Below are 12,599 nucleotides of genomic sequence, written 5' to 3'. Positions count from 1 at the left end.
TCTGCCAGCAATGCTGAATTTGAAAAATAAAACATTCCATTTTTAAACTTAGCTATAAGACATTGAACAAAATGTAAATTCTTGTTATATTTGTTTGCTCACTTTTACTTAGTGGATCTTTGGAAGATAACCTAAGGGAGACTTAATCATTACTCAGGGGTTTGTCAGAGATCAAAGGTCTCTTTTGTAACACAAGTATCTCAGAGAGCCGTAAGATTGAGGTCATCAGTGTCTCATTCTCCAAAGAACTGTCACAGACTACGCAGTAGGTGGTCAGAAGGCCTTTGTTATCCCTTCAATACACACATTCACTCCACAAGGCTCTACCTCCAATCCCTTCATGCTTCATTTAGTTATCTTACTTCTAAGTATTTCCTGATCCAGTTCTAATCCTGCATCTTTCAGGCTCCAGGCCTACATTCCAAACTGCTTTATAACTAGCCATCTACTGCACTAGCAGCAGCTCAAACATGGCTCTGATAAGTATACCCATTGTTCTTTGTAACTTCTGCCTGTGATCACCCAAATAGCTGAGAGCTATTTCTCAGCCCAATTCAAAATGCTTTCCTATGTGAATTAATGCACCTTCTATCTGGCAAATATCATGTAACCCTTTTACTAATTACAATAAAAAAAATTAAAAAAATTTAAAAAAAAATAAATTCTGGCCAAAGTTTTCCCAAAAAACAAAACAAAACAAAACAAAATGCTTTCCAAGCCCTGCTGCTGTCTTCTCTGATCCTTATAGTGCCTTCAGTGAACTTCCATTCCATCCTATCTCAAGTTTCTCAAACAACCAATTAGGTTCTTCTAAATTGCTTTCTAATCCATAGCACTAGTTTAGCCCTGGTAATAGCAGTGTGTGTGTGTGTGTGTGTGTGTGTGTGTGTGTGTGAATGTCTGTATCTATACAAATATGTCTATATATGTATATACCTATGTCTGTATGAGTACAGATATATATGTTAATATGTCTTCCTTGCTGTTGAGGTGGACTATTGCTAACTTTTTTCCCAGGCTGGCCTTAAAGCTTCAATCTCCTGATCTCTGTCTCCTACATAGCTGGGATTATAGGTGTGCACTATGGCTATCTCTCTACTTTTTCTGTCCTAGTATTTCACTATGCACTAATTATGAGATACCTATAGAGGCCAGAGCTTGACAAAATTTTATCTAAAACATGACTGGTAAGACTGCTCAAAATCCATACTTCAACTAGGGTTTTTTCCTTCTTTTCTTATCAGGGGGATAGAGGAAAGGGCTTGGATTAAAAAATAAGCTGTAAAAATTTGCTGATAACTGAGAAAAGAACAAAAGCCTTTCCATACTGGAAACCACATAATCTTTTTTCAAAAGAAGATGAAAAAACTTTCAATGTTAAAAGATAAGCTGAACCTCTAGTTACTTTGTTTTGAGGAAAACAAAAGTGTATCTAGATTAAAATGAGAAATGAATGTCAAGAATAAAAAACACGCTGTGAGGTAAAAAGGCATAGGCAGTTGCTATTGTATTCACATAGGTGACAAGACTTTTGGTAATGTGGTTCAAGTGACAGAGTACCAGCATGAGCAGAAAAAGCTGAGCAAAACCAGTAGGCTCTAAGTTCAAAGCTCCAGTACTGGCACAAAACAAAAAGAACAACAACCACCCCCCTCTCCCCCAAAAAACAAACACATACACAGAAAAAAAAAGAAATTAGTTTATTTAGAAAAATATGTATTCTAACCAGTGCCAGTAACTCAAGCTAATAATCATAGCTATTTAAAAGGCTGGAATCTGCAGGGCTATGGTTTCCAGGTCAACACAGAACAGAAAAGGTCACTAGGCTCCATCTCCAAACTAACCAGCAAAAAGTCGGGTAAAGTCGGTTAGAAGTATGGCTCCAGTGGAAGACCACCAGCCTACCAAGTACAAATTCCTGACTTCAAACTCCAGTAATACCCAATGGGACACAACACATACACCTATGATATACTACATTTATACACACACATAAGTCCATACTGACAAATGTATATTATACATATACATAGTCATAGGTATTTCACTTGAACCATGCACTTAGCTCATATGTATTTCAATGTGTAAATAGCTAGATGTCTAATGACAGCCATGCAGCCAGGTATACATACAAACTTACAATGAATAAGCTTGGAATTTAAAAATAAAATGACTAGTAAAAACTGACTAAGAATAGAAGAATTAAACAGGAGAGGTACAAACTAACACTAGAAGGAAAAACAGTATTAGGATATAATAATCAAAATGTTAACAAAGTAGAGTATGGTGTCAAAATAATCCCCTAGCTTATGCCAAGGACTGGTGTAAACTGAAATGATCTCAGAAAACCTATCCTTCTCTCTTTAAATCTTGTTAAGGACTACTAGTGCCTAACCTGTAAAAAGACTTAGGAGATCACATTTTTAAAAGCAATTTTGTAATAAATTGGGGATAATTCATGATAAAATGAAAATCTGCAGCTCAAAATAAAACTATTTCACGACTAAGATTTTTTAACACATACACACAAAATAATATTTTACTGGAGTTGTCTAAATTTAAAAAATCTAATGAGATTCTCACTTTTCAAACATTCCCACTAATTTAATAACAAGTGAGCAAGAATTTCAACTCCCTTGATAAATGTTTTCATCAGTCTCATTACTTTTACAGTACTAATACTAAAACATTAGATTCCCTTTCAACTAAATATGCTACCAGGAAATGCTCTAGTACTTCCAGAAGAACAGAATGTACAGAGTGAACAAATTATTCCAAGATATTATCTTCATTTCATGTAAGTTTCTCTGTTTAGACCAAATCTGAAGACAATCCCCTAAGATCACGGTTCTTTAGCTATGCAATCAAACACTCATTTAGGTACTATAGAATAAGGAATATGAAGATGAAAAAAAGTCTCATGTCAACTGATTTTAAGGCACAGAGATTATTTATGTGGGCAGATCTAATCAAACTAGGAAAAGTCCTTTAAAAGAAAAGCAGTTCTCAGTTGGGCATTGGTGGCTCATGACTCTAATCCTAACTACTCAGAAAGCTGATACATGAAGATCATGGTTTGAAGCTAGCCTGGGTAGGAAGGTCCATGAGATTGTTATCGCCAATAAACTACCAAAACAGCGGGAAATGGAGCTGTGGTTCAAGTGAAAGTGCTAGCTAGCCTTGGGCAAAAGTTCAGAGACAGTGTATTACAGACACAGACACAGACACAGACACAGACACACACACACACACACACAACAGCAGTTCTATCACATGGCTTTGGATTTGATCCTCAGTAGTGCAAAAGTAAATAAAAACAGAAGGGCTGGGGGCACATGGCTCAAATGATTGAGCACTAGCCTGGCAAGCATAAGGTCCTAAGTACAGATCCTTGTGCTGCTTTAAAAAAAAAAAAAATTCTTCATCAGAAGGTCAAGGCAAGGGGCTGGGAATGTGGGAGTGTAGCTTAGTGGGTAGAGTGCTTGCCTAGCATGCATGAAGCCCTGAGTTGGATTCCTCAGTACTACAAAAACAGAAAAGGTCCTAAGTGGTGCTGTGACTCAAGTGGTAGAGTGCTAGCTTTGAGCAAAAGAAGCTCAGGGATAGTGCTGGTATCAAGGTATGAACTCAGAGCCTCATGCTTGCTACCAAGATTTTGCTTCTATTTTTAAATTAGAGATGGAGTCTCAAGAACCTTTCTGCACAGGCTAGCCTTTTGTTCCTCCTCCATATCTTAGCCTCCGGATTAGCTAGGATTAGATTAAAAATAGGTGTCAGGCTGAATTTCTATATATTTCCTTTTTCTGTTGGCATGAACAGATAGACTCTGCTGTGCCAGACATTCCAAATTTCATAATGGGCATTCCAAATTTTATAATTTTTAAAGTATATTAAAATGGTGAACTCCAAACATTTCTCAATAGCTTCTGCTTTGTAATTTTTTTTTTGGTAAGACAATCTAATACTGGGAATATTTGCCTTTCCTGAATTTCCAGGTTTACCCATTTTTGTATGCTGTTGGCCTCTTTTCTGCCCTACACTACCATAGCTATTTTGAGCTATTTTTTTTTCTCCCTTTCTTAATTTCAGTACATCCTATTACACAATCATTAGCTTTCTCACCTCTTTGAACACCATCTCATTTTACTTCTATTTGCTTAAGTTGTCAAGCAATGAGGCCTGTGTGGGTGAGTTCCTGTTTCCCACAAGTTCTTCCCATCTAATGCTGTGACACTCACTAATTACACTCAAGTTCATTTTTTTCCTTTCTGGTTCTCACACTGCTTCTGAAGCAGACTTTTCTGGGATTTATCCACTAGGACTGGCTCTGCTAGCTTTGTAAGTATCTCTTTTTAGGGACTGGTTCTGCTAGCTTTGTAAGTATCTCCTTTTAAGATCTGTTTTCTCAAAAGAAAATTTCAAATTAAATAATGAGGCCATGTAGCCTTTGTTAATTTTCCTTCCAGGAGAGGGAATAGGAAGAAAAGAGAGTTCTGTGGTTTAAGAGGCATTCCCAGGACAGTGGCAGGTAGACCACATGCATAGCAGTACACACAGGTGGAGGACAGTCTGTAAGAGCCTCAACATCTGCTGAAGTCTTTGCAGAGCAACTGTGACCCATTTGAACCCTCACTCTCAATCAAGAGGCATTAACAATTACGCATATTTAAAATGTCTATTATAATTAGTCTTAGTTAACCAAAGGCATTTAGAAATAAATCATTTTAAGTTGCCATCAACCTATGCTATTCAACAAAGCTACAAAAACAGTCTGCCTTATCAATGAATATCATGGATTCAAGAAAAGAATGAAGTAAAATGAAAATTCACCTATTGCTCATTAGAGAGAAATAGCAATTTCAAAAACAGAGGGCTGGCAGTTTTGCCTAGTGGTAGAGTGCTTGCCTATCACTCACGGAGACCCAGGTTTGATTTCTCAGTAGCACATACATAGAAAAGCTGGAGCTGGTGCTGTGGCTCAAGTGGCAGAACACTAGCCTTGAGGAAAAAGCCCAAGGACAGTGCTCAGGCCCTGAGTTCAAGCCCCACAACTGGCAAAAGAAAAAAAAAAAGATAAAATTTACATTCCATAAAATTTGTCTTGCCAAAGCGTTCAGTACTTTTAGATATACTTAAAGGAGTGTGTAACCCTTTTAAAAGGAAACCATCAGCCAATTAGACAGTCACTCCTCATCCTCTCTTCCCTATTATTACTTTGTTTTTTCGTAGGTCATTGGACTTGAACTCAAGTCCTGGGTGCTGTCCCTGAGCTTAAGGCTAGTACTCTTCCACTTTGACTTTCTGATGGTTAATTTGAGATAAGAGTCTCATGGATTTTCCTGCCTGCATTGGCTTTGAACTGCAATCCTCAGATGTCAACTTCCTGAGTAGCCAGGATTATAAGTGTAAGCCACTGGTGCCCAGCTATCTACCTTCTTTCTGTATTGACTCATCTGTTTTAGATATTCCCTTTAATGGAATTATGCACTTGCTATGTGACTCTGTGTCTGCTTTCTTTTACACAGTATGCTTTCAAGGGTCATGTAGGTATTACATCTATTAGTATTTCATTTTTGAGATATGAATATATCAGTTTTGTTATTTATTGTAGCATTTTGCAAACATGTGTTTACGGTTTAGGCTAATTAGTTCTTAGAATTATTTACGATTCAACTCAAGACACATTATTCACAAACTGATTTCTTGTCCTAGAACACTATCAACACTTAAGTCCACTTATAAATCACATCACAGCTGGACATGCTGGTATCCATCTAGAGTCCCAGCTACTGAAGACTCAAGGAAGTAGGTTCCTTAAGTCCAGGAACATGAGAACAAACTGGGCAACCTAGGGAGATGCAAATTCAATAAATAAAAGTACTCTAATCTTCATTGTATTTTGTGTGTTATGGGTGTTTTGGTGAACAGTTCTTGGCCTTTTTACCAAGTACCTTTTCTCTCTTTCCTCCTGTATTGTTACTGTGACTCTGTTCATGTCTACAGGTGATTGGTTCAGGAATTTACACTTAGTTCAAGCTACTTAAGCCTTCACTTGGAATGCAGAACTGAGAGCAAGATTCTGTTTTCCATTAGCGGCTCTCTTAATAGAATGAACTATAATCTCAGCCATTATCTGCCACAGGTTTAGGTTGTAAAAATTGCCTTTTTGTATAAATGTCATGATAGACTTGTCTTGAAAGCTAAGGGAAATGAAACTGATGATGTAGCAGATCTTCCCTGCAACCTAAAGGTTTTTCACCACAATGGCTATTGATTTCACAGGCTCCAAAATGTTCCTATTTCCCTTTTCCCACTAACACAATCTTCCTTGGCAGAAGGACTAATCAAGTGCTTTACATTAATGCGAAGAATCTTTAAGTACAAACAGGGCCAACCATGAACCTTCCCTACAACTGTGGCACAGGTCCTGAGAAAAATCACCTTCTTCTCTACTTCCCACCACCGGCACCTGCAGTACAGAAGCCTCAGAACAACACTCAAAGAGAAATGGAAATAAGCAGACATGAACAGAAACACATGAGCTGGCAATGTCAAATCCTGATTCTCAATCTTCAGTTGGTTCCTTTTATCTTACAGGGAAACAAACCCATCTATAAGACATTCCTCTCTTGGGCCAGGAGTTTGGCCTAGTGGAAGAGAGCTTGCCTAGTATACATGAAGACCGGGGTTCAATTCCTCAGTACCATATACATAGAAAAGAAAAAAGCCAGAACTGGTGCTGTAGCTCAAGTGGTAGAGCTCTTAGCCTTGAGAAAATCCAGGGACAGTGTTCAGGCCCTGAGTTCAAGGCCTAGGACTGGCAAAACAAAATAAAAAACATTCCTTTTTTCCTCAAAATAATCTGAATCCTAACATATTATTCCAGGAGAGGGAACCATAACAAGTACATTTATAATCACCAATTTCATTGCTTTTATTAAATGGGACCTTAAAGTCTCTGAATTTTCTGACACATTGTCCTTTACAACTTCTTTTTGTTCTGTTTTGTTTTTTTTTAATTTGGAGACCTTTTGATAGATTCTCTTTCCTATCACTCCTCATACACTATGCCTACCAACTGCTCTGTTAACCATTACACAAACCTTCAAAGTATGTTTGGCAACACTTTCCTAGGATATTAGAATGTGTAAAAATTTTAATTAGCTTGTATCATTTGATTTCCAAGGAAAGGAGAATATAAAATATATCTCAAGTATACAAGTTAAATGGGTTTTTTATCTTATCTAAAACATAAATTAAAAAGATAACTTAAGTATCAATTCAAAATGTCAAAACCCAATGCAAATGCAACACATATTGCTATTCTGATATAATTTAGTAGCTTTCCACTTCATAACATTTGAAATGAGTTAACAAAATCTCAAACCTACCTCCAGTAAGGCTCCAGTTTGGAAGAATTTCAAAGGTTTTTCAATTGAATAATAAAGGCTATGATAACTTCCCTTAGCCAGGTATGCTCTGACCAGACCAACAGCTATAACCAGCCACCTAGTAAGAGAGAAAAAAGCAATCAGGATGGGGAGAAAAAGCAGGCAGACCTTAGGACAATAAAAAAAAAAAATGTGGCAGACCTAGTTCTTTAGCAGCTCTGCCTCTTCATCAAGAATCAATGATCTTAGATTATCAAATGCTATGGTTTATATCTTAAATGTTCCTGCAAACATCCATGTGTTAAAGGCTTGGTCTCTATGGTGGCACTACTGGGAGATAATGGAAACTTTAAAAGGCATTGGGAATTTTTTTTTTTTTTTTAGTGGTCAATGGGGCTTGAACTCTGGTGCCTGGGAGCTGTTCCTGAGCTCTTCAGCTCCAGGCTAGCCCTCTACCACTTGAGCCACAGAGTCACTTCCAGTTTTCTGGAAGTTTCTGATTTCCAGTTAACTGGAGATCAGAGTCTTATGGACTTTTATGTTCTGGCTGGCTTTGAACCGAGATCCTCAGATACCAGCCTCTTGACTAGTGTGAGTCACTGGGGCCTGAGTAGTGGGAAGTCTTATAAGGCACTGAGAGTATGGCTTGAAAGGTAATTGTAGGTCTCTGGTCCTTCCTTTTTTCTTACATTTGCTCCCTGGCCTCAAGATAAGTGGACTTACTCTGCAACCACTCTTGCTATGATGCCTTACCTTGCCAAAAGCCCAAAGCAATTGATGTTCATGGAGTAGAGTATCAAAATCTGTGAGCCAAAGTAAACCTTACCTTATTATAAGGTAATTGGCACAGCTATTGTAGAGTTGTCTAAGTGACTAACATAAGAACTAAGTGTGAAAAGAAAGGCTACACCAACAGTATCCTACTCAAATTACTTGGCAGAAGTATTGTGGCACCTCCCCATCTGGAACTAGCCTTTTTGGCTATATTGTATGGTCAGAACAAGGACAAAATGAAAGGAACAAGAAGCTAAAATGGTCCTTGTGCAGAGAAATCAGGTGCCAGAAAATCTGGGGCAAGCTAGAGCCAATGGCTCGCACCTATAACCCTAGCTACACAGGAGGCTGAAATCTGAGGATCCCAGATTAAAGCCAACTTGGGCACTAAAGAATGTGAGACTCTTATTTCCAATTAATCATTAGAAAACAACAGTGGGGCTATGGCTCAAGGAGTAGGGTGGTAGGCTTGAGCTGAAAAGCTCAGGGGCAGCGCCCAGGCCCAGAGTTCAAGCCCCATGATCCACCAAAAAGAAAGAAAAGCTGGGCATGGTGGCTCATGCCTCTAATCCTAGCTACTACTCAGGAGGCTGAGATCTGAGGATTAAAGACCAGAGCCAGCCCGGGCAAAAAAGACCTGAGACTCCAATTAACCTCCAGAAAACAGAAAGTGTGGCTTGGCTCAAGGGCAAGGTGGTAGCCTTGAGCTAAGAAGCTCAAGGACAGCAGGCTGAGTTCAAGCCCTAAGACCCACAAAAAAGAAAGAAAGAAAGAAAGAAAGAAAGAAAGAAAGAAAGAAAGAAAGAAAGAGAGAGAGAAAGAGAGAAAGAGAGAGAGAGAGAGAGAGAGAGAGAGAGAGAGAGAGAGAGAGAGAGAGAAAGAAAAGAAAGAAAGAAAGAAGCAAAGGAAAGACAAAAAAAGAAAATCTGGGGCAAAGGGGAACAAAATGTTTAAGAAAAAAATCTAAATGGCCTGTGTAGTTACAGGGCCTTTGGAAACAAGAGATGTTTGAAACTACTTTCACAAGTGTTGCATTGCAACATACTCTCCCCAAATTACAAATTAAATAATAGAAGGTTGGCTTGATTTTTGTTTTTTTTTTTTTGGTTTTTTTTTTTTTTTGGTGGGATAGGAGGGAATAACTGGGAAAAAAGCAAAGGAAGGGATGACAAAAACAATTTTTTAAGGGTTGGCTTTTTATTTTTGTTTTTTGTAGGTCACAGGGCTTGAACTCTGGGCCTGGGCGCTATCACTGAGCACTTCAGCTCAAAGCTACCGCCCTACCCCTAGAGACACAGTCCCACTTCCCATTTTCTAGTGATTAATTGGAGATAAGAGTCTCACAGTCTTCAGTGTCCAAACTGGCTTTGAATCGTGACCCTCAGATCTCATCCTCCTGAGTAGCTAGGATTACAGACGTGAGCCACCACACTTGGCTTAAGGGTTCGCTCTTTAAATAGTGGTTTTTAGCTGAATTTTCCCCAAACCAACTCAGAAAAGACAAATCAATAGGCCTGTTTATTAGAAAATGACAAAACAAGTGCTCAGGCACACAGCTGTGAAAATTACATTTGCCTCCAAGTTACTTTTCAAAAATAAATGTTTAAGCTGGGCATGGTGGCTCATGCCTGTAATTCTAGCTACTCAGGAGGCTGAGTTCTGAGGATTGAGGTTCAAAGCCAGCCTGGGCACCAAAGACTATGAGACTCTTATCTCCAATTAACCACTAGAAAATGGGAAGTGGGACTGTGGTTCAAGGGGTAGGGAGATGGCCTTGAGCTGAAAAGCTCAGGGACAGTGCCTAGGCCCAGAGTTTCAAGTCCCATGACGGCCACCCTCCCCCCCAAAAAAAATGTTTAGCATTGTTAATTTTGTCAAATTCCTTATCAGAATAAATTGATGCTTATTATTATGGCATGTCTCCTGAAAAAGAATTATAGATTTGCCTAATTATTTGATATCAACTAGGCAATAAGATATGCAATTTTAGTTACTTCTAAAAGCCAGGTGTCAGTAGTCCATGCCTGTAAGCCTAGCTAGTTAGGAGGCTGAGATCTGAGGATACAGTTTAGAGCCAGCCTGTGAAGGAAAGTCCGTGAATTTCCATCTTACTTATCAGAAAGCAGGTAATGATACTGTGGCTCAAAATGGTAAAGCACTAGTGTTGAGCACAAAAGCTCAGAGACAGCACATTGGCTCTGAGCTCAAGTCCCAGGACCAGCACAAAAAAAAAAAAAAAAAAAGCAAAACCAGCATAAGGAATATCAAATAAGGATATGCAGAAGTGTATGTTTTCTGCTAATAACTTATTAGCAGTAAATTAAAGTATCACTTGCCGCTCACAACTCTAAATCCTGTCTGGTTTACAAAGCCACTCCTCTACTTTCTATTTGAGTATGTTCATTCCAGGCAATAAAAACCTCTCTCCTTGCCCAACAATGTTAAAATCACTCCTACTAATGCCTTTGCTAAGAGAAACATCTTTTACCCTAACACATAAATTTCTGAATATTCTTTTTTAATTTGATCATTTTCATCAATAGTATTATTGCTCTGTTCCAAAGGTGATTTTTTTTAAAATCTGTGGCTATTTATGAAATAAAACTTGTATCTGTGATAACTTTTTGTCGATCTGAGTCTAAATCCAGGATGTCTACGAAGTTCTATGGTCTCCAGCCAGCCAGAACTTCTCTCAGCCTAGACTTCAACACCTATCATTTGTAACACAAGCAAAAGACACATGATTCTACCAAGATTATTTTTTCCATGAAAAAGAGAAGGTCCTGAACTATCAATTTATCTCAACAATTGTGTGACTCTATCCAGTCATGTATTTGTGTCAGCATCTGAAGGACACATGAAATTAGCTACCTCAGGGTTGGGGGTCTGATGGAATGGAAATTGAGGTGTTTTTTTTTTACTGTGTATCTTGTGCCTATCTTGAATTTTGACAATGTACTACCTAGTCTAAATCAAAATTGGATGCTCCATATACTATTTTTTAGGCTTCTCTGTATGCTTGAAACTTCTCATTTAAAAAATAGGTTAGAGATTTAAAATTTTTAAATAAATGAACACAATTTAAAACTTCATAATAATGACCTGATGTTGCGATCAAAAGACTGCAGAGATACAAGAATCTTGAATATCACTTAGCCCGATTTTTTTAGATTATACAAATTAAAAAAAAGAAACAGGAGGCCCAGGAAAAGGAGATTTATTCAAGTCACACCGCGAGTAAGTGTCAAAACTAGTACTAAAAGCCTGCTTTACAAGGGATGGACTGAGATGGGGGAGACCCGAGAGGTGAGACCATTCCTTCCAAAGGTCTCTTTCTCCCTCCCCTAGCAACTCTGCCTGTGACACCCCAGTTAATTCCCTCTCTCCACCCAAATACGCCCTAAAACGTCTACATTCGCCTGCAGCACAGTAGCAGGCCGAAAACTTTGAACGCTTTCCCCGCTTGCACATCTCGGCTAAAAGCTCCACTTGGACTTCGGCAGCAACCCCGGAACGCACGGTCTCCCCGCAGCCCCGGCCGCCCCGGCCCCGGCCTCGGCTCCCCGGGCCGGCGAGCGCCGGCGGGGCGGGACTGGCCGCCCGCGCGTCCCCCACGCCGCCCCACACCTGCAGCTGCGGCCGGCTCGCCGGCCCACGCCAGGCCCGGCCAAATCTCCCCGCCCCGGAGCACGCAGGCCTCGTCTCCACGCCCAGGTGCCGGTGCTGAGCGGCGCCGGTGCTGGACACCGCCCGCCCGGCACCGCCCGCCCGGGCCGGACCGCGCCGCCACCACGCTCCCCGGCTCCCCGAGCTGAGCGCCAGCCTCTCACCCCGCCGTCATCACCACATTGTAGATGACCAGACACGCCGTGGCCAGAGGCCCCGGGCCCTTCTTCTTCCGCGTGCCGCCGCCGGCTTTGCCAGCCCCGGCTCGACCACCGCCGCCCTCATTCCCTTTGGCCGCTGCAGTCACCGTCGCCGCCGCCATGTCAGTGCCCGCAGCCCCCTCGGTTGCGCGAGCGAGCCCCGCTGGACGCTATAGGTCGAGGGGGCGGAGAGAGGGCGGAGGAGGAGGCGGGGCGGGGCGCGGGGCGCCGGGCGGAGCCGGGGCTTGGCCCACGTGGTGGCGCCATCTTTGGTGCGGGCAGCGCCGCCGCGGCGCTTCCCGCGCCTCCGCTCGCCTCCGCGGCCGCCGCCATCTTGGGGGAGGGTAATCCCGCCCCCGGCGCGCTGCCGGGAGCCATTTCTTCTTTTCTTCTGGCTGAATTTATTATCTGTAAATGGAATGCTATTGTCGAGGTAGGTACACAGAGAGAGGTTACCTAAGGCAGTGCGTTCATGTCCCGTCTGACGCTGTCACCCCTTCCCCGTTTCCCTGCCACTTTCCCTCTCCCTCCGGCGCCCTCTCCTGGCCATTCCTGTAAAGATCGTTTC

At 41.0% G+C, this 12,599-nt stretch overlaps 1 protein-coding gene across 1 annotated transcript in view; it reads right to left on the bottom strand.

Moving 5' to 3' along the window:
• Hacd2 (3-hydroxyacyl-CoA dehydratase 2) overlaps positions 1–12,193 on the bottom strand; it is an 81,279-nt gene extending 69,086 nt beyond the window's left edge. Inside the window, exons 1-2 of the mRNA XM_090345281.1 lie at positions 11,996–12,193; positions 7,392–7,509 (exon numbers count right to left, since the gene is read on the bottom strand). Of these exons, the coding sequence (XP_090201407.1) occupies positions 7,392–7,509; positions 11,996–12,153 (276 nt within the window). The 5' untranslated portion in view covers positions 12,154–12,193. The remainder of the gene's footprint in view (positions 1–7,391; positions 7,510–11,995) is intronic.
• Positions 12,194–12,599: the final 406 nt, after the last annotated feature.

The sequence above is a fragment of the Megascapheus bottae genome, chromosome 1 (assembly GCF_031878675.1).
Source record: "Megascapheus bottae isolate mThoBot1 chromosome 1, mThoBot2.hap1, whole genome shotgun sequence".
NCBI lineage: Eukaryota > Metazoa > Chordata > Mammalia > Rodentia > Geomyidae > Megascapheus > Megascapheus bottae.
Note: the sequence above shows the minus strand (reverse complement) of the source record. Positions and strands in the feature narration are given on the sequence as shown.